This window comes from Polyodon spathula, chromosome 1 (assembly GCF_017654505.1).
Source record: "Polyodon spathula isolate WHYD16114869_AA chromosome 1, ASM1765450v1, whole genome shotgun sequence".
Lineage (NCBI taxonomy): Eukaryota > Metazoa > Chordata > Actinopteri > Acipenseriformes > Polyodontidae > Polyodon > Polyodon spathula.
The window spans coordinates 16690522-16712804 of NC_054534.1; the positions used below are offsets into that span (position 1 = coordinate 16690522).

Below are 22283 nucleotides of genomic sequence, written 5' to 3' on the forward strand. Positions count from 1 at the left end.
GCCTCCTCTCGTTTGTAAACTTTCTTATGTTCTTATGTTCTTATGTTCTAAAACTGTAACCCCTGCATATGATGGAAGCCATGCAAAGCCAGGGGGTGCACCCCCAGCACCCCTAGTTCCAGAGCGCTTGCACCACCAAAATCACAACTCCAGGTCGACAGATCAAGACACGTCGAGTATTGTAAAAAGCAACAGATGTGCTACAGTGACTCAAAGCACAGCCACCTTTAACACTGGACAAGACCAACATGTGTAATGAATGAGAGCTTAAATTATATAACGCTGCATGAATGAGCCAAGATCTAGAGCACACAGCTCTATAGCTGTTCATAGTTCCCATAATTAGCTGCAATATGCTACCCCTACTCCCTGATTATTTGTTTGGATTGTGTTCCCTAATATGGCTGTCCTACACATTACTGACAGTGTTGAAGCAGGCTTTGGTGGGTTTTGTTTGTTTTTTGTTTTTAAATTTTTGAAATGTATAGTGAAAAGGTTAACAGGTGTATGAAAGGCTATGTCTTCATTGTTATTTGTTAAAGTATTATTTCGAGAACAGATTTTGCAGTAAAATTGTCTCAACTCGGTGTACTGAATACACAACGAAAACGCCAACGAGAATATAACTGTTAAGTTTAAATCTATTGCGTATTTAGATTTTTTTTTAATGCATCCCCTTTGTTGTCCCATGAACAACTTGTGATCATCGAAATAAAAGTGACCACAAAAGATTCCTCGTTCTGTATGCTAAAAGATTCGTTTTGTAAGAGTACTGTAAATTAAAAGGCGCTAAAAAACACACACTATCTTCTATTATTATTATTATTATTATTATTATTATTATTATTATTATTATTATTATTATACTAGATACGATTAACATTTAGGACACCATTACACAAGGATAAACCTGTGTCACGGGGCGCTGACGTCGGCACAACAGGAGAAACAGGTCTCCGTACTCAACCTGCAGGCAGGGGGACAACGTTCAAAATAAAGCTTTGGTAACTTATAGGACGAGAATGAGCGGATAAGCGCTGCCTGCATATTACAGGATATTTGAATACATTCGCATAAAAGTACTGAGAGTCCGATTATTGTAATTCCCGATTGTGATTGAGAATAAACTGTAGACAAAATTGATGGACAAATCATATTTAACCGGCTTCGGATTGCTTTCACAGTCCATGGAAGAGACTGATCTAGGGTTTTGGAGGAGTTGGTACGGTTAACAGTAGTTTTACTCTTGCGAAGCAGTTTTCCCAGGAATTCGGGATTTCTTTCCCCGAATGATATGGAGGAAGCGGCCGGCTCAGGCCCTACGAACAATGAGTCGCATGAAGAGGCGGACAAAAGAGGGCAGAGCTGCAGTGACAGAGGGGATACAGGCGGCTTCGGGATGCAAATTGACAGCGCTGTTCTCAGAGGTCTAAAAGAAGGCCCCAACACTATTGGATGTGGGGATCAGACAAATTTGGCCCGGATTAACATCACAACTTTGCCCTTGGATTTAAAGCCGGTAAATCTTGCAGCGTTGACCGATGAGACTGGAAATAATAGCCACACAGATGTAAATGCTGATGTTGAAAAGCAACATTGTTTGCCTTTAACAAACACCGAAGAACAAGAAGTCACGGACACTGCTTCAGGTGGAAATAAAACCGATTTAAAAAGTAAAGATCCTGATACTCTACGGGATACACTACAGCAATCACGTAAATTGTGTTTTAAAAGTAAATGTCTCACTAGATCGTTTCAGCATAATGCTAGCATAGATCATTTATCAGTTTTTCCTCAAACAAACTGTGATGGTCAGCACGAAGTTTTAGACACACCATTTGAGCATCATAACTCTGTAAGCAAGACCATTGAGAGTGCGGGTTTCAGGACAAGCTTTCATCTTCTGGATGGGCTCGGTCCAGGCGCTTCCTTCACCAAGGAAAACAATAACACACGGAACTCTTGTATCACTGCTAGTAAACAGGGCACGCTGTCTCCTGCCAGCAGTGCCGTCATGAACATGGTTAACGCTACTGATACAATCCGAAATTGTGAATATCGCTCTGAATTATTCGGAGTTGGGGATTATAAAGAGAACGGTGACAATGTGAAAATAGTGGGTTTGGATAGAGTTCCCTCACAGGAGTCCGCATGCGAAGAATCTCAAGTAGGAACCACATTACCTGGAGCTGCACAGAGTCCCGAATGTAATTTGAGCGCAGAGGTTCTCATTAATGGTACATCATCAGCATCGCAGGAAGATGCCATTTCCGAGGCTAGGACAGAGTCGAGCAACAGTGTGAACGTGGAACAGGAGATGGTTCAAATTTCGGAGGATAGTCGGTTTTTGCTAGAGATTTTTCATGAAAGCAGTACTAGCAGTGGAGCTGCTAACGCCCTGGATGATCTAAGCTACGAGCTGCAGCAAGGTTATCGGATTCTGAATGGTTTTCTTTTAGAAAAACACCGGAGTTTAACGACTCCTTTCATGAACCCCGTTAGTAAAAAAGAATTTGGGGATTATAACAGTCGCACCCAGGAACCGATGTGGCTAAGGAGAATGCAGCAAAAGTTTGTCAACGGGGAATACGAGACCATCACAGACTTCGTGGGTGACTTCAGGTTGATGCTGGAAAACTGTTACAGGTATCACGGGGTCGACCACTGGCTTTCAAAGCAAGCACAGAAATTGGAAATGATGTTGGAACAGAAGCTTACCTTGCTGTCAAGGTAAGTTAGTCATGATCACCATTATGAATTTACACATACAAAATACTTTTGTACTTAGTACACTCTATGCAGATTGGTGAAAGGTGCGGTTAAAACTACATGGGGTTGTTTACTACCTGTAAAGTTACTCCAAAGCCATTCCCTTTGCAAACTCCAAAAACGAACAACCGTCTTCTCTATCCGTTTATATGCAGCACCTGAGTTAATTGGTGATTTAATACCCCTGTTTGCATTAGGCTCCGTTCCTCAAGTTAACTGTATTTAGCGACCACATACCAGAATTCTCTCAACTCTGTATGAAGGAATGTTTTACAATAAGCAAACGCTTGAATCCCGCTCTAAAACGTGATTTAATTAATCTAATTACCAATGTTCTGTTTGTTTTTTTAACAGTCCTTAAAGTTTTGTGAATAAGGACCATTGTTTTAACAAAAATGCAAGCATCTAATTCGGGAGTGGGGAATTTTAATTGTATGAACAGGAATTAGGTTAGAATAAAGGATAATAGCACATTGTAGTATTCTATTGCTGAGGTACTGAACACTACAAAATATTTTGAGAGGCAAAGGTTGTATCCTGCATTGTTTTAAAAATATAAAAGCATAATATCCACAGCTACAGTCAGCATTTCTACCCAGAATATTGTAGATAATGTCTACATTGGCCATAACTCAACAGGAATTTAAAGAAGATATCACAAAGGCACTGCTGCAATACACTGCACTTTATTTTTGTATGCATTTATTTATTTATAAACCAACTGCCCCAATCAAAATCCCAGTTTTAATCTGTGGTGTTGGGTTTGCACCAATGTTTGTTTTTCCTTCAAGGCCTCTGAGGGGGAAGACAGCACTAGCCATGACATCAAAAGGCCGCTATGGATCGGAAGAGGAGAAGGTATTGGTGAGCACATCCACCAGGAGGCGCACCACTCCCCGGAACCTGGGAGCCATAGCGACAGGGGCCAGAGAATCCATCATGGTGCAGGCCTTGAGATTAGAAGAGCAGCAGAGGGCCAAGGACGTGAGGAGGTTGGACCCTACTTTTCACTCCCAAGAAACTGGCACAGCCTAAGTTATATAGCATCTAACAGCTGATAGGAGTGTATTCAAGGCATGCTAAGTCCAGCTGAGTCTTTTTTTCTTTCCATATGGAACGTTTATATGAACACTTGGAGCAAGTTAGAGATAAAAACATCCTCCCATCCTAGCCACTCCAATAAAGTACCTTCCAGGTGTTGAAATAATGTAGTTCATTCTTTCATTAAACCTAGAGTGGAATGGCCCTCCAGGACTGGAATTGAACCTCCCTGATTTTGAAGGACTTGGGGGTCCAATTCAAATAACTAAGCTGGGAAAAATAACATTAAGCTGGGTTTTAAGAAAATACAAGCATAGTGCATGTGGATCCATTTTTGATTTGTTATCAATAATGTGTTTGAATCAAAGTAAAAATGGCCACACAATCTGCTTATGAGTTTATAGTTTACTAGAAGGCCCATTGAAGTAGGAATTTTGTTCTATGCTGATGATTTTACTTAGTATACGTCACTACCAATAACTTCATTACAGTGTTCACTCAAAAAAAAAAAAAAAATCAATATGGTTTTGGGACTTGCATGTATGATTAGAAATGATGGGGGTTAGAAAGTACTGCATTGGTAATTACACAATACAGTATACAAGTTTGTTCTTTTGTGTATTGCAACATTGTACCAACCATCCCTATTTTAAAATTGTGTATCTGATTTGAATGGAAACATTGTATTTCAACTACAGTATGTCTAGTTATTATCTGAGACACAGGCCTTTATCAGTCTTGGTTCCAAAATCGCTTCTACCACACGTTAGCCCCATTTGTATACATTGACTGCAACAACCGAAAGCTGCAAGGGATTCAATGCATGTTTTACGAGTAAATAAGGGACGTTTTTACAGTCGGAGTGAACACTGCCCCTGACCTCTTCTAAAACAGTTGCTCAGTTTACATCCTGGTATTTTGTAAAGGTGTATGACCAGGTTGTAACTATAGTTATAACATTAATTATATGTTTACATATAAATTAATATTATGTGAGAGTAAATCACTTTCACGTAACTGTTACTTAGCTTCTGAACCAATAAGGTATGATTTGAGTTAATTTTGTCTTGCGTGCTGGAATTAATAATAGGTAACACACTGTTGAAGGTTATATTTTAAAAATAACAATAGAACACATAGATATGTGTTTGTTTTATTGAAAAACATGCTACAGGTTGTCTATAGCAATTTTCAACATCAGCGTTTGCTCAGTAAATAAAGCAAACTACTACGTTCTTTGAAAGTGTTCTAAAAAGATCAGTGTTTGTGGTTTAACAGTAGGCTGTTAAACTTCAGATCATATTTTTAAGTTCGGTGAGTGGAAAATATGTGTTTCTGAAGTTAATCTATTATTTGATGCACTGGGAGGTGAAACGGTAACCCTTAACTGTACTTAATCTATAAAATCGCTTGAGACCTTTTGAATGGTGCAGGAGGGGTATTTCACAGCCTCTCTACAACAACAAGATGCCAATGTTCAAATTGAAAATATTTTATAGTATTGAGACCATAGACATTGGAAATGGTAGCACAATTTAAAATTTCATAATGTGTGGCTGCACTGGCTCAGTTGATTGACATTTCTGCTGGGTCCTAGTGGAGACTACTGTACTGACTAGTGATTTATACAAATACATGATTGAGAAGTACAGGTTTTAGTGTTGCTGCAATGTTGTGAAAAAAAACGAGGGGGGCGTGTCCTCTGTGTAAATTATGCCTCTGTATGTAGGAATTTTTGTTAAAGTTCCTATTCTCCAGTTTTGAAAATTACTATTCTGACTTCCTTTCTATATTCTGCAGTTTATAACCCCCGATCCTCTATTCTAACTTCTATGTGGTTATGTACGATTACTGTTTAAAACCCCACAACCCTGCAATTTAAAATACTAAAAATAATAACGATTTTAAACTACTGATCGAAAGAACTATCTAGCAAAAGTGCATTTCCCAAAAATATAAATGATAAAGTTATTACAAACTTGTTACAGCAGGAAACATTTTATGGGAAACCGTAGAACTGAAATTAAAGCAATATCAACTTAAATATGTAAAACAACAAAAAAAATCTAAACCACACAGGGCTCTATAGCTTAAATGTCAAATATTTTTCAATGTAAATTGAAAATAATGTTTCTATTATATTTAGGTGTTGTCTCTAGACTTATTATACAACAAATGTTCCTAAATATTTTTAAATGCTTCCCTGGAGAACAGTAAAAGCTAAACTGTAGAATATTTTGCTTTTTATATCCACCTTTTAAAGGCATTTGATTTTCACCATGAGTGAATTATCAAACACACAAAATACTATAAAAACACAAATAAACACGTGAAATGTACTGCACAGAGCGATCTTCGGCAGAAATATTTCCGATCTTTGGTGCAGCTGGTGTCTTTTTTAGTTGAAGACATTTTAAAGAATACGTGCAGCTCTATGGAGTGTGTTCAATCATTTACCAAAAGCAAACTAACTAAAACAGCTGCCAAGGCAAACATTTGCTGTATTTATTTTAAGTGTCACGAATATGTAAATATATGTGTGTTATGGTAAAAGTCTGTATATTGGCAAATTTTAAGATGTACTGGTAAATGTCCCAGTGGTTCTTTGAGCTTATTTGTCCAGAGTGAGCATCACTTGTGACTGTTCCTATTTCTCTCCTAGGCAGCGAGAACAGGACCGCAAGGAGACAGAGGAGGCAACAGCCAAGGAGCTGGAGGAGTGGGAGCGTAGTCTACTGGCACAGGCATGTCCGCAGCCCATGGATGCCCTATGGGAAGTGCCGGCCATCGGCCACTTCCTCTGCCTGGCCCAGCATGCCCTCAAGCTGCCTGAAATTATCTTCTATGAGCTGGAGCGCTTCCTCCTTATGCCACGTTGCAGTGTCTTCCTGGCCAAGGTCATGACCTCCCTGCTGAGTCACCCACAGCAGAGGCACACCCTGCACCGACGGCCAGCCCTGTCCTACCGCAGCTGGGAGGCGGCACTGCGGCAGAGTGTGCAGCGCTGGTATGTAGCGGTGGGGCAGGCAGAGGACCAGCGTGTCTGTGCTGAGCAGCTGGGACTCTGCCCTCAGTTCTTCCGGGTGTTAGGAGAGGTCAGCCCCCTGGAGGAGAAGCCCTTCCACCTGCTGCCCTTCTACCAGCGGGTGTGGCTTCTTAAGGGTCTGTGTGACTGGGTGTACGAGACTCAGAAGGAGGTGCAGGATGCCGTGCTGAGCCAGCCCATCCACGAGTGCCGGGAGTCCATCCTGGGCTATGATGGCCAGGAGAACGCCTACATCCATTTCCCGCACTTCTGCGGCGCGGACCTCCGCATCTACTGCCAGAGCCCCTCAGCCTCCCCAGAATTCCCGCTGCCTATTTGTGTCAAGAGGCTACAGAGTGAGCATAACAGACAGGAACAGCAAGCTGCCCTTGGGGGCCCTTCCCCTGAATCAAATGTCAAACGGAACAAGCGCATGGTTCAGGAAAGTCCCGGCTGTGGCAGTGATAGTAGAAAAGGAGGGGAAAATGATACCAGACAGAACCACTTGGGTCACACTGTTTGGAAAACACGAACTAGAGAGTTAACAGATAAGCAATATGGTTGCAGCTCAGAGAGGGAGGGAGGTGGGAATGGAGTATCTGAAGGTGTCAGAAGGATAATAACTGAATGGGGTGACAGAAAAGGCTCTGCTTCTGATGAGGGTAGTCTTTCAGGTGACAGGGACTTGGTTTTTAATACTATTTTCATAGGAGAGGATTCTCTTAAGAGGATTAAAATGGAGGGTGGTGATATTACAGCAATAAAGGAGGAAATTGGGTGCAATATAAGCCCTAAAAGGGAAGCTTCTGTGAAAGCTCAAGTCCCTGATTCCAATCTCTGTACTAAATGGAGAGTAGCAGTAAGAGAGGCTGAAAGAAACTGTGAAGCAAAGAAGTGCAGGGAATCTTTTCCTCCTTGTTGGGAAAACCAGGAGAAGATTGTGGGCTTCGGGGCACCCCTGAGCCCAGGGGAAATACGCATCCAGGACAATGGGATACCCCCCTCAACCCAGGGGCCCTGCCGAGCATGTGGAACTCTCCCAGCCAATGAGAGCCATGAAAACAAGGCCCACAGCTGTCCAGCTCCCTCAGCCATGAAGCGGGCATCTCCCGAGCACTCTGCACCAGAGAGCCAGACAGAAGGCAAGGCGGGCCGAATGCGGACAAAGAAGAAGAAGAAGAAAAAGAAAAAGAAAGTGAAGGAGGCGGTGAGTAGTGAAGGGAAAGCAAGACCAGGACGGCAGCGGCAGAACCTGGCCCAGTGTACTTGGCCTGACCTCCAGCAGACAATTGTTGCTAAGGCGGCGAAACACAAGAAGCACAAGTCAGGTGAGCACATGTTTCATTGGGTGAAACTAGAGCCAAACTCCAAATTAGTCGTGTCTAAGCAGAGGGACTCCAATTTCAAAGCTAAGTTAAAAAAAAAGAAGAAAAAAAAAATCAAACATTGTAATGTAATTGTAATGGGATTACTTACTGTGAAATGGCAGGCCAGTTTTCTATCTGCAGTTAAGGGTTGCCTTATATTTTGTCATTCTTCTACTGTGTGTTATAAATTAAAAAAAAAATATATCCACTATCATTTCCTGTAAAATATTGCAAGAGAACTATAAATTACTGTAATACTCAAATAAGCATATTACTTTACACCTGTTATCTGTTGAGTGAAATTACAGCCTAGCTATGTTTTAAATGAATATCACATATCTTAAATTGCAGCACGTATAATAACAGTACTTTTGACATCATTAGGAAAGAAATCTGAGTCCAAGAAGACTACTGTGAAGAAAAGAAAGACTTGCCTTCAGCTCCCCTTCGAACCCGGATTTCAAGTATGCTCAGTCTTATGGTATAAGTGCAGCGACTCGCTGGTCTGTGCATTTTAAAAGCAGTATCTGCATCTGTCTTTGCAGGGACAAATACTGCTTATGTCACTGAAGTGTGCTCATTGTAAGAATTGAAAGTCCCCATTGGAGTGCATTAGCAGCAACTACAGTTATAATTTCGCTGAGTGTGTAGGTGTCACAATCAGAATGTCATTGACAAAGCGTTCTAAATGATTAAACAAACAGATTAAGAATGCTAATGTCATGTTTGTCTGTTTGTTATTTAGATTTAAAGATTTCTAGTGTGTGTTTTATGAGTGGACGTTGACTGCCTCTGAGGCGGGGGGCGGGGGGGGGGGATCTTTGTGCGGCTTCCGTAGGTACAGAACTCGGGCATTGCCCTGTAATAATAACTGCAATTGTAAAATGCACAACATATTACTTATTTCTAAATTCATTTTACAGGAAGTGGCTACTTTATTAGTAAGCACATCATTCGGCAGTACTATGCAAGAGCTGGACCCTGTGGTTGTCAGTACCAAGAGCAGAATTACTTATTTGGCTATAAATTGGGTTAATTGGGTTAAGCAAATAATTATCAACTTTTAATATGGGGCATGTGTATCTCAGTCTGCATCTTCAGAGCTATAAAGTATATACTAAAATGTTAATATATTGGGAAACTAAGCAGCATAGTGGAGAAATGGTATTTCATTCAGGGTTTGAATCTAGCTCTTGTGGAAAAAAAAAGGTAGACACCACACTTCAACATAATGGAAGTGCACATTTTACTTTTCCATGATACTGATGGCTGTAATGTTGTATTTAAATTTGTGAAGGGGGCTGGATGTTATTTACATACTTGTTACACATCATTTGCTTATTTTTGTATATATTTTTTTGTTGTTAACAGCTAGTTTGCACGAATGTTGAGGAACTCCGGGCGCTAATCCGCAAAACTGAGGGAGAACTGAAGGAGATAGAGAATATGCGGAAGAAATCTGTAAGTAAGGCAACATGTTGCCTCTAAGCCTCAGTTAAATGACTTAGACCTTGTTAAAATCCTGGGTTTTAACCTGGCTCAGTTTAAACGAGTTGGTGTTCTCTCAACCCAATTTGAAGACCCAGGACTGAATGGCTGGGGCTTTCAGGTGAGGATTGATTTGAACTCTTGGAGCTGTGAGGAAATTATTGCCATTGTTCCCTACCCTTGTATAAACAGAAATGTGGGGCTACCACGACAAAATTCCAACAAAGAAGTTACAATAAGTACCAGTAATTATTTTATTTATTTTTTTATTAAAAAAATGAAGGTGCAGGAGTACTGTTATTTCTACTTTTTAAACTCTAAACCATATTGTAATATAGGAGTCTTCTTTTGCAATCTCTGTTTTATACTTAGCAGGAGGTAGCTAAGTAACACAATTAATAAATCTTTGTTAATAGTAGCAGAGGAAGGCTGGGGTTTGGTTAAGTATGACGTCTTGGAGAATGGAGAAAAGAGGCCTTTTCGTTTACAGTGAGCCCCCACATTACCCTGACAATAACATATGATGTTTTGTAGGGGAGATGGTACTTCAAGAGGCAGTCTGTGAAGGAATTACACTGCACGCTGGTGAGACTGCTTAATGAGCTGCTGCCGTGGGAACCAAAGCTGATAAAGGCCTTCCAAAGAAACAGGTAAATGGGGCATGTGGTTTTGAAATACACACTGTGGGCAGGTTGTGTTTTATGTTTGCTGTCATGATCTTTAATTACTGTGCTCCTTCCATTCTGAATTTAGGCTACAGGGTAGGTTTGGCTCATGTAGATTAATATTTATTTAAGTTTTTTTAGTATTTGGATGCCTAAAGGAAGGCAAATTAGAGACTATTAGCAAAACCATTAAATAGAGAAGTATGGAGGTTAATTGACTTACTCGGGGTCACAAAATGAGTCAGTGAGCTGGGATTTGAACTGGGTACCTCCTGGTTACAAGCCCATTTCTTTAACTACTGGACCACACAGCTTCCTATAAATTTAATTGTAAAAATACCAATAGAATATTTTATGATGAATATACAAGATCTCACGCCACTAGTAGCCTCTTACCAAATTTGACCTGACTCAGTAATTTCATCCTATTTTTATTATTATTTATCCAGGACGATTTACAGATATTACTTATTATAATTTAGTTGTTGTTGTTGTTGTTTTTTTTTGGTTAAGATGTGCACTTATTTTTATGTGGTTTCTAGTTTCCAAAGTACATTTTTTAAACACGTTCATCTTGCAGTACAAATGCAACTTTTATGTGTAATTTTAATGACAGTAACACCGCACATGAGTATACATTGCAGCTGTAGGCAAGGACAAATTAATTATTGTCCTTGCATGTTGTATAAATTAATTTTGTTCAGTGAAATCCAATAAAGGACAAGGACAACATGTAAGATAAGGTATGTACTAAACGCCTTAATGTAGCCATTCCAGAATAAATGTAACAATTTAAGATAGATCAATATGTGGACACACCTTACACATTCTTGGTAGCCCAATTAATAAAGCCGGTGCTCGCAGTTTCACATCATCATGTCCCACTGATGGAAAGTATTTTAACACAAAAGTACTTCTCTTCTAGTAATTGTAAATGTTATAGCCTTTCTTTGAAAATTGAATTGTTTTGGATTTAAGAACCATACACATTTTGTGTTGACATGAAATTCATATTACAGTTAAACTATTGATATGGTTCACACTACAGTCCCACGTAGTGTGAAACCACGCACCTGGGTGTACCTGGGTCCCAGCGACCCACCTCGGGATGTGGGTTTACACACTTTGATCTGGGTTGAGCCAGACAAAATGCTTGACAGCCGTTAGTGAGTCGCCGCGATAACAAACAGCCACGCCTGCGTGAAGGTTTCACTTCTGCAAGGAACATTTCAGTTTAGTCTTACTTTTGTTGCTTGAGACACACCATGAGCCATATTGCAGCAGGAATGAAGAAACATTTGCTCTAATCAGCATTTGGGCCGATGGTTCAATCCAGAGAAGCTTGGATGGAAGTGTCCGTAACAAGCTGCAGGTTTTTCTACATTGGTAGTTTTTATCCTTGTGGTTTCTCAGATTTCAATGGACATTGGAGGGGGATAATGTGTTTTGTTGAACGACCCCCAAGTAAATGTAATTCCCGAAACACAGCTAAATAACCACTACATTAAAACAAAAACGGAGCAAAAACAGCATTTAAATCAGCTTACTTGCAAAAATAGGCTAGCCTTTGTCACTGAATAACTTTTGCAAATGTCCCCTCTGTTCTCAATCCTTAAGTACGGTAAGCTTTACTAGAATCAAAATCTTGTAAAACGTTGTTTGTTCTTGTTCTGACAAACATTTGAAATTGCTTATATATATATATATATATATATATATATATATATATATATATATATATATATATATATATATATATTCATTCTACTGAATGGTAGTGATACTGTGTATAATTGTATAAAGTCTGGCCATTTCTGTTCTTGGTAGTGGCCAGATAAGGTATTAACAGAAGCTATTTAAAAATTGCTTTGCTAAACAATTTTAGCAAAAGTGTGTCCATGTCAAAAACTAAAGACTGACATGGTCCTGGAAAGCTTTCCTGTCGAATGATGCTCCCATGGCCAAGCCAAATGCCCGTTTACACGCAGGAACTTGAGAGCACATGACGGCAGACTACGGACCCCTGAAAATTCCTGTCAATTTTGCCTCCCTAATCCGAGGGCCAGAGCCAATGGGGCACTCTGTGTAATCCCTAGTGAAGAACAGCAGATTATAGGCTGTGTTTATATCGGATATAATGTATACTGTTTCCTCTTTTATTGTGGAGAGTATCATTGGGTTCTTAATTAAGGATATGCTGATATTTCAAATCAAATTGAATTGACAGCAATTACTTTATGCATCTCCTCTTGATCTGACGGCTGATAAAGATTTTCCTTCTAGTATGCGTGTGCAATACTGGTATGCCTATGTCACGCAATTCATTTTAGTTCATTTTTACAAACCATTCAATTCCTTTTACAGAATGCCCCTGATGATGCTTTGAGTCTTGACTGGCACACGTCTTGTGTTCTGATTTATGTGCATTGGCTTGCAATTAAGATATTACTCCAGGGTTTTGGTTCAAACTACCTATCTGATCAACTAGATCATTACATCCCCAGTGTCCAAGCTTGTTTCTCATATAATTAAACTGAGATACCCACTCAGGAAAATAGGGTTGGATTTGAACTTTGAGCATGGTACCCATTCCTATTTGCATATTTTAAAAGAAGTATCATATCTTATTTCAGAGCACGACTGAAGAAAGACTTTGACGATTTTAAAAGGCATCCTGACCATAACAACTTTGTTCGAGAGGTCTGGACTGAGGAAGAGGGGGGTGGAGATTTGGGCAAGGATTCTTCTTCCACAGAGACCAACAGACCAACTGATGGTGCTGAAAAACAGGAAGTCTTAAAACAAGAGTTAACAGGAATGGGTGAGTTATTCATCCAGGCGGGTGAGTTTAGGAACTAAGCTTTTCAGAGTACTTGCTAGAAAGTTAGACAAAACCAAGGTCCAAAACAGTATTGAAAAGGTGTTATATCAAACGTTTCTAAAAGTGTCAGAATGGTCATCTGTTAGCGGATGCTAACTCTGGTTTCTATTTAATGTGCATCAGTTTACATTGTATAATATTTAATGTATATGTACTAATATATTTATACTTACACAATTTAGTTTATTTCCAGCAATGAAATAATGTTTTACTGCATCATGCTTTGACCTTTAAGCAGCATCTCAATTTAATATTACTATCCTACATTTAACAGGGTGTCTAATTTTCATGACTTGGACTGCAAAACTAGTTCATGTTTGTCGCCTGAGGCATTCTGAGTTATTGTGGTGAGGTCACAACCACATCTGGTGGCAGAAATCTGCTTTCAAAAAATGTCTCAAAACAAATAATTCATTAAGGACATTCTCCTGAATAAAACGATACACTGCACAGCACGTTTTATTGTAGGTGGCCATAATAAAATTGTATGTTTTCAGTTACAAAGTTAAAATAAACACACACAAAAATGATTTGCTCCAATCCACTCTAATCAAGCTAGAAAGCAGTAGTTCTGGAGTTCCACCCCTGTGCATGATCATCAGATCTGTCCCGTTTCAAGAGTCTAACGTCTTTACAAACGGGTGCGGAATTAAATATTTTTGGATTTTGTAAAATACAGCTGGATAGAGTAATTTTTTTTTTTTTTTAAATAATTGAACATGACTGTTCAAAGATCTGCAGTATTCTGTTTCCTTTAGTGATTTTATGTTCCGTTGCTAGGTTTATCGATATAGAAATATACAAAATATTTAAAAATTGAAAAAAACATTTTTTTTTTCTTTTGAATATAATAGCAGGAGATTCAAATAAAGTTAAATATGCTATTCAGAGAACTTTTAAGTAAAAAAAAATGAGTTCATGTGATTAAATCCAGTGTACTCTCCTTAAACTGCATCTGCTATAGAGCTGTGCTGGTGTATACGTCATTCCTCCTTTTTCCAAGACTCCCATAAAGTTGATTTATGGACCAGATTTTACAGTATGTAATGAAGCATCTCTGTGAGGAGAGTATGTACTTGTCAGTCTGCATCTTCTATTTCAACATTTTTAGTTTCTGATAAATATGGGTTTTTAGATCTGCCACCTTCTTTCTTTTTTTTTTTACATTTTATTTATTCATTTTTAACATTTCTGTGTTTCAGAGGATTCCAGGCAGCAAGGCTTGGAACTTCCTGTGGGCAGGAACCGACCGTTGAGAAGTGTCTGCCAAGAAGGTTTAAAGCTGCAGCCCAAAAATCCCAAACGCAGGCAGAGCAGCAGCACAGACGATGAATTAACACCCAAAAAGAGAACCAAGCTCGGCAATAGTGAGGATCATGCTGTAGCATTAGCAGAAACCCAATTAAGCAACTTGAAACCAGCAATGAAGCATTCAACTACAGAAACTTCCAAGGCTGTACCTGTTTTCACAAAGGGTGATAAGCCCATCCAAGCCTTGCTAGCAAAGAATGTTGGGAACAAAGTGACCTTAATCAATCAGCTGCCAGTCACAAGTAGCCAGACATCAAATAAGGTGGCTGTTGTGCCTCTGGAAAAACCCTTAACCACTGGCCAAGGCCCAACCAAGAACCCCCTGCAGATGCTTTACAAGATGCCAGATAACTCCTGTGTGCCTTTTGACCTGCTCAGTGATAGGGGCAGTGGCTCAGTAAAGATAGCAATGCAGCCCATCCTAGACCAGAAGACTGGAGAGAAGGTCTTGCAGAAAGTGGTCATCCTGCCCAGGAACCTACTTCAACATCACAAGCATCTGGAAATGGAAACCAAGCAGAACCAGCCTTCCATAACTCCTAATAAAGCTAGTCCTGGCTCTTTTTTTGATTCATTTGGTACAGTTCAGCTTGATGATCTGAGCAAGATCCCTGTACAGCAAGTGGCGCCATTGAGTGAGGTGCCACAGACTGAGCCGGCAGGAATTTCTCCAAAACCAAACTACCTGGGTGCCTCCTCTTCCAAATTTGCCCCGGGCCAGTCTTCAGCCCAGACGCCAAGTTCCAGCAGAGCTGTGGCTGCCAGTGTGAGTGCTGCAGAGACCAGCAAATCTTCCGACTCCATGCAGGAACTCAAGACAGTGTGCATCCGAGACTCTCAGTCTATCCTTGTCACCACTAGAGGAGGGAACACTGGGATAGTCAAGGTGCAGACCAACCCTGACCACAGCACATCTGGCTCCTTACCCCCCAGCCCAATCTTTACTTTCCCACCCGGATTCAAAGCCTTTTTGGTGTCCAAGTCTGCCTCCTCCTCTGCGGCTGCTTCAGCAAAAACTTGCTCAGCAACTACGTCACCAGGGTTGACACGTTTTGGGGGATCCTCCATTTCTAGCTTATCTCAGGTACCTTCCTCCATCTCTATTCCCTTCAGTCGGGCCATAGGGAACAGTGTCTGTCAAACCCAACCACAAAAGAAAATGGGCTTTGGGCAAGTAACTCTTAGCAAAAGCACAATGTCCTCCTCCACTTTGGCAACCACAACCCAAGCATTGTCTGGCACTCTGCATAGTATTATCAATATGGCGGCAGGCTCTGTGGGAGCAGTGTCTACAGAAAGCTTTGGGAAAACTAGTATGGTGGTCACCCAGGCTCCACTGGCTCAGTATGCCACCAAGCTTCTAACCAAACGGGCTCTACCTGAGTCCGAGGCCGGTTCGGCAGACAGAGCGCCCATACAGAAAGTTATCCTTGTTACCCCTCCTTCCATTGTTACCCCTTGTGGCTCAGCATCCAAGTTCAGCCCTCCTGCTCTTGCTGCTCCTTTCCACACCCAGAAATTGATGTTTATTAGCCCAACTTCTGCTACTGCAACCGAATCCTTGATTGGTGCTCCGAAAACTCCAGAGAAGGTCGCCGCCATGGACCCTTCCATGAACCCCCATGCTGCCGTGCCCACTTTCTCTCAGATAAGAGATGTGAAGAGCGGCCTTAACATAGGCCAAGCCATTGTTAATGCTGCTGCCAACAACTTGCAGAAGGTACGGGCGATCAACTTGGCACCCAGTTTGGCTGCTAGGATAACTGAGGATCCCCTCAATCATGGAAGGCAGACCAATATGTCAGCTCCAGGAGCAGACGCAGATGTTAGGACAGCTGTAAGTTCAACCACAGCAAATGCTACCCACAGTGATTTTTCTTCTTCAGTGAACCCAGGCCCAATCAGTAACAGAAAAACAGTGTCTGTCTCCACTGTGAAAGCTGGGCATTTGGCATCTTCAGTCCTTATAGCAGCTTCCCATCAGCAGTGTGTCTCATCTGTATCCTCACCAGTTCCAACAATGGGAAGCCCAAAAGCTGCACAGAGCAGAAGCAATCATCTAAAGACTTCTCCAATCCCTTGTACAAGCAATCTGCCTCAGAAAGATGTGACAGATGGAAACATCCAGTTACTGAGGACCTTAGTCTCAAGTCAAGCTGTTGGCCACCCAAGATCCCCTGCCACACTGTGCACGGCATCTTTTCCAGTGTGTGCCATCTCTACTACCTTTTCTCAAAGCCAGTCCCAAGTGCCCCAAAACGTATCCAAACCCACTCAAATATTCAATACTCCCGTTCCAGCCCCCAGAGCTGTGGCTCAGTCAGCTACTGTTAATCTCTTAAGTGAATCCTCAGTGCAACAGAAGATTGTAATCAATACCAGCACACCTCTGGCTCCTGGAACCCAAATTGTGATAAATAACACTAGGTTAATTGTCCCTCCTCAAGGCCTTGGGCCTGGCAGTCATGTACTCCTTATTTCTAGTCCAGGCATGTCTCCCACTGGTAATGTCACTGGTGGGCCACCAAACCAGAAGGCTATCCCTGTACCCAGTGGGCCAGTATGTTTACCTGGAAATCAGAACCCAAGAAGTTTACCTTCTACTTCTGCACAAACCTCAAATGCTCTTAACAAGTCACAGCCTCCCTCAACAGTGAACTTGACTTTGCACAGTGCAAAGACACATGCTCTGCCCTTGGCAACAGCATCATCTGATCTCGTCATGGCTGTTGAGAAGCCACTCACTTTGCCCATTGGAACAAACCCTTTGCCAACAGGGAATGCTATGTCAGCAGCACAGGTTTCTCACTTAATGACAGATAACAAAATAGCCGTTCCAGCCGCACAACAAAGCCTGAGAGAAACTGTGAAAACTTTGGCAGAAGGGAAAGGCTTGCCAATTGCTGCAGTGCAAGCAGTTGGTAACTTTGTTAAAGGGCCAGTTATAGCAACAGCACCATGTGTAGCAAGCTTTGTCAACACCACAAAGACAGCCCCTGCACATGCAACATTGGCAAATATGATTAGCAAGGCACAGCTTTCACCATTAACACCAACATTTCAACCCATTGGGGTTTCTAGACCCCAGACTTTACCCACAGCAACAGTGCCCCCAATAGGGAGTACCATTTCTAGGATACAGACATTACCGGTAGCAACTGTACCACCAATAGGGAGCACAATTACTAAGACACAGGCTTGCCCCATAGCATCACTACCACCATCGGAACATCCGTTACTATGACACCTGCTCAGCCTCTCACAGCTACAACTCTAAACACAATAATGGCGCCGGTGCCATTTACAAATCCAGCAATAATGTTAAGCAAGCAGTTGCAGCCTGCTAGCTCCCCTTCACTTCTAACCAACAGCTCCTCCAGCAAATTAATAGTCAGTCCAGAAGGAGCCATTTTAAATGCCATCAGTACTCCTGTTCCCAGCTATGTGAAACTGTCCAAGCCAGTGGCCACTGTGGTGGTATCTCCAAGTTCCAGTTCAGGGAGGATGCTTCCTGTCTTCAGCGTAGAGGATGCCACTCCTCATTTAGGAGGCACAGATAAAACAGGGTCCACCAGTTAACATGACAGGCAGGAGAAAATCAGTACACACTTCCTGTATTTTGACTCAATATGAGATCTGGGCAGCAACAAATGGAGCGTTTTCTTTCTGCTATGGACTGCCCTATTACAAGCCGACCATGATACTAGATATAGACGCACCTGGTCTGTACTTTTTCTTACCCTGACAAAGTTTTTCAAGAAATACGGTAGCTTTTACATTCATTCACTATATACAGTACTGTAAGTGCAGTGTAGTTCATTCTTCCAGGTAGCTGATTTCAAATTCGTCTGTGAACAGCATTTTCTGTTTCTTTTTGGACTGGCACGGACTGACTGTCTTGATTTGTTTAGTTTTCTTTGACCCACTTTCTAAAGCACTTAAGGAAGATATTACATTTTGTTTTTTAATTAAAGCTGCCAGTTTGTATGTAAGGGTTATTTTAAGGTTTATGTTCACAGAATGCTCACTAGAACAAGCACTGGACTATATAGTCATTTTGGCTGGCTGTCCAACTGAATACGTATTGACATACCTAATAAGTCATTGCAAATAATTCCCATGTGTGCATGGGGGGGAAAAGAAAGCAAAATCTTCATACTGGCTCCAACTGGAGAGTGGATAAGTAACAAATGTGTAGCACAGTGCATTATTGGCACACTTGTGTACAGTATGTGACCTCTGCTACATTTTTGGTGCTCATACCAACATTCTGTCTGATATTCCACTACAGGTTTATGTTCCACAGAGCCACTAGCCCAACTACACTATATTGTGTACATCTCTTACTTTCATCCTATTTTGCCCAGTTTTGCAGTGTGGCCAGGTATACACAGTGACAGTGAAAGAGCATTGATGAAATCCTGGTACCAGCCTTAGTTTACATCTTTTTTTTTGGCAAGTGTAAGTCATATACAAGTATATACAACATAAGTGGTAGAGGTGTTTTTCTTCTGCATTTATAAAGCGTTGAATGAGCATGCTTCTTGTGCATTCATATTGTAATTTGAATGGTTGATTTTCACCTAATTTTAATTTTTAAATGAACACAAGGAAGAAAGCAGTCATATTTGCTTTTAAGGTTTAAAAAAAAAAAACTGGGAGAGCATAAATATTGAAACAGTATACCTGAACTGATTAGAATTGATTGCAAATGTCAAACATTTTATCATTTGTAGTCTGATCAGAGTAGCAGTTGGGAGAGGCTTGTTATAGAAAAGACCAAAGCTGTTCTCAAACCTGCCAATCCTACAAAAATTAATTTTGAAAGCTGAAGCAAGGCATCATTTATTCCCAGTTCTGTAGTTTGGCTTAGTAGGCGTTTTAGTTCTTGTAATAACACAGCTTATCTTGGTTTCTTTCAGTTTGATCATAGTAGGTGATTGATCATGGAGGCTACAATCTGGAGAGAAATGACTTATGCTGTGTATAAAACAATATCAACACTTCCTGTATGTTCTTGCACATTTTTAATGCTGTGATGTGATGATCATAATATTTAGTGCCCTTGTTGCTTATAGTGGAACCAAATAAATATAAACAGGAATGCTCTTTTCAATAGAGAATGAGTAACCCTATTTGGTTGGAAGTTTTAAAAAGCAGGATATAAAGTTTCTGGCAGCATTGTATATTTTTAACTGTTGTAGTGAACAAAGTAGTGAAAGCTTTTAAAGTCTGTTCATCACTTTTTGCTAGCCATTTTTTATTTGCACATTGAGCATGGCAGTGATCTAACCATTGCCTTTAAACATTTTCTTTGTGTTCTCCATAATTTATACTAAAGATTTGGTACATAAAGATTTCTTCTGTGTTCCATGTTGTGTTTCTTTAAAAAAATACAGTATTTATAAATGATTGGAACACAGCTGGGAGATGTAAAAGTTGTAAATAATTGTTTTAACTCACCAGGTTGCAATTAAATATGTATGGATTTTTTAAAGGTTATTTATGGTTTCTGTTTGCATAATGTATATATTTCTAAGTATTTTATTTGGTATTTTGGACCATTGCAATCTTTAGAAAGAAATGCAGAATACTCTGACTGTAATAAAAAGAACATGCTTTGTAAAATCAGACTTGCTGTTTTTGTCAAAGGTTGTACCAACAAAAACGTAATTAGATCACTCGCTATCTTTGCTCTACACTGTCATAGATAATTATCTAAATAGTGTATTTTCACAACATCTTTACAGCAATCTCCCAGATAGTTGACCAGCTTTGTCATCTTCTAATATTTAATTAACCATTCCAGCTTGCAATTTCATATTTTCATTGTTATTGAACAGCACCCCTCATTTTGACCTATGACTTTTGAACTGTGCCATCTAGAGGTCAAGTGTTATTCATCATTTTGAGATGTTGGCTTCATACTCACTACAAAACTATTCTTAGTCATTATGCAAGAAAAAAAACGTGAACAGTTATTTTATAAGGCAGCCATCATCACATGACACCAAAGCTTCTTATCAATAATTATTTGAAAGAGGAGATGTTATAGGAAAAAAGGTAGGTGAAGTTCAATTAAGAGTTGTTGTGTCAAGTGAGGATTTATATTATATATAACCTCTATGATACCATAGTAAATAAAAAAAAAACTAAAAAAACACTAAGCCAATTGTTTTTTCAAAGCAGGATTGACCTGGGTGTCAGACGCAAGTACACAATGTGCGTATCAATGCCCCAGAAGCAGATTGTTAGGGGTGTGTAAGCCCAGATGTTGATCAGAACAAATGTTTCTTCATCTCTGCTACAATCTGGTTTATGCTTTGTCTCAATCAACAAAAATATGACCAAACAACAAACAAACATTCCTTGCAGGAGTAAAACCTTCACGCGGGCGTGGCTGTTTGTTATTTAGTTGGCTTATGAACGTCTGTCATGCATTTTGTCCCACTCAACCCGGGTCAAAACATGTCGACCCACATCCTGAGATCAACCTGGGTACAACCTAGATACGTGGCTTCACACTGTGTGGGATTGTGACCCAGGTGGAGTGTCAGTGTGAAAGGAGCTTAAGATGAAAGAGAAAGCTGCAGTTTATGTAATTAGCAAGTTTTCCAGCTGCTCTAGATTCCAGCAACAAAGCATTTGTGTCAAACTAACTTTTTTCTTATAAAACTATTCTGCAGTGCTTAGTAGTAAATGTGAACTTCCCATAATTTAAACCATGTTTGTTTGGTTTACTGCAAGTGGTTTACAATACTACAAAAAAAATATAAAGTGGCAGCTAAGATGTTGAGTAAGATGAACCAGTAATTTGTAAAGTTTACCGTTATGTTTTTAGCAGTGTTTTCAATGGACAATAAAGAATGAAACCTTGTGAAGCCACTTTTATAATTATGAAAGTCTATTTCTTTGTTAGTATATTAAATATACTGACAAGTGATACACATATTCTCCACGTTTTATTTTTGCGCAGCATTCAAAAACTACACCAGCTGAAAGTGTGTTACAAGAGGAATATGTAGAAAAAATGGTGGAAGGGAGAGGCAAGTGTATTTAAACATCTGTGCTAGAGTGCAGAGAGCCCAAAATCTATTAAGGAGGCTTCTGTGCAGGCAGTGCAGCTACAAAAAGAGAACGAGAAAGAAACAAAGTGTTTTCTTGGCTGGTACAATGCTAAATTCATTACAGGTCGGGTGCATTGAGCATTAACTGTTTCCGTGCCACATTCTTGCAACTTATGGTCATATTTATTTTCAGATGGTGAAAAAGTTAAATTGTGGGTAGGTGAATATATCCTAATTTGAATTTCAGTTGGTACAACAGTTGTAAAATTGTACTTGTAACATTTTACAAGTTCATCCATTTTATTTTTGGCCCTTGTTAAATTATTATCTTACCATATAGTTACCACCCAGTTTCCATTAATATATCCCAGCTGTTCGCTTCAAGCATAAATACGGCATAACCTATACCTTCCATTATGTCTTTTCTGCTTTCAAAGTAAGACTACTGTAAAACCTTTCAGCTTTTTGTTTAGTGCTTTATGAGTTTGTCATTGCCTTTTAAAATGTTACCTTTGTTTTGGGGGATTGTGTATTTTTGTTTGTCACGTTTGCTTGTTGTTGCATGTAAAGTTTTAGAAAATGTCAATATTACAGTCTGGTTATACACCATTCTTTTACTCACTTTGATCATATATTGCACAAAGACAGCAATTAAGTTAACTGGATAAT

General features: G+C 40.1%; 1 protein-coding gene across 1 annotated transcript; it reads left to right on the forward strand.

The window, feature by feature from the left end:
* Positions 1–958: 958 nt before the first annotated feature.
* On the forward strand, positions 959–20472 carry LOC121314841 (uncharacterized protein KIAA2026-like). Its single transcript, XM_041248555.1, has 8 exons — positions 959–2730; positions 3561–3761; positions 6473–8163; positions 8587–8666; positions 9574–9663; positions 10225–10340; positions 12989–13176; positions 14439–20472. The coding sequence occupies exons 1-8, from the start codon at positions 1295–1297 to the stop codon at positions 17789–17791; spliced, it is 7155 nt and encodes a 2384-aa protein (XP_041104489.1). The 5' UTR covers positions 959–1294; the 3' UTR covers positions 17792–20472.
* Positions 20473–22283: the final 1811 nt, after the last annotated feature.

Coding starts and splice junctions, on each gene's coding strand:
- LOC121314841 (XM_041248555.1), top strand. CDS start 1,295: ATGGAGGAAGCGGCCGGCTCAGGCCCTACGAACAATGAGTCGCATGAA. Junction 8,667..9,573: donor CCTTCGAACCCGGATTTCAA/GTATGCTCAGTC, acceptor TGTTGTTAACAG/CTAGTTTGCACGAATGTTGA. Junction 13,177..14,438: donor ACAAGAGTTAACAGGAATGG/GTGAGTTATTCA, acceptor TCTGTGTTTCAG/AGGATTCCAGGCAGCAAGGC.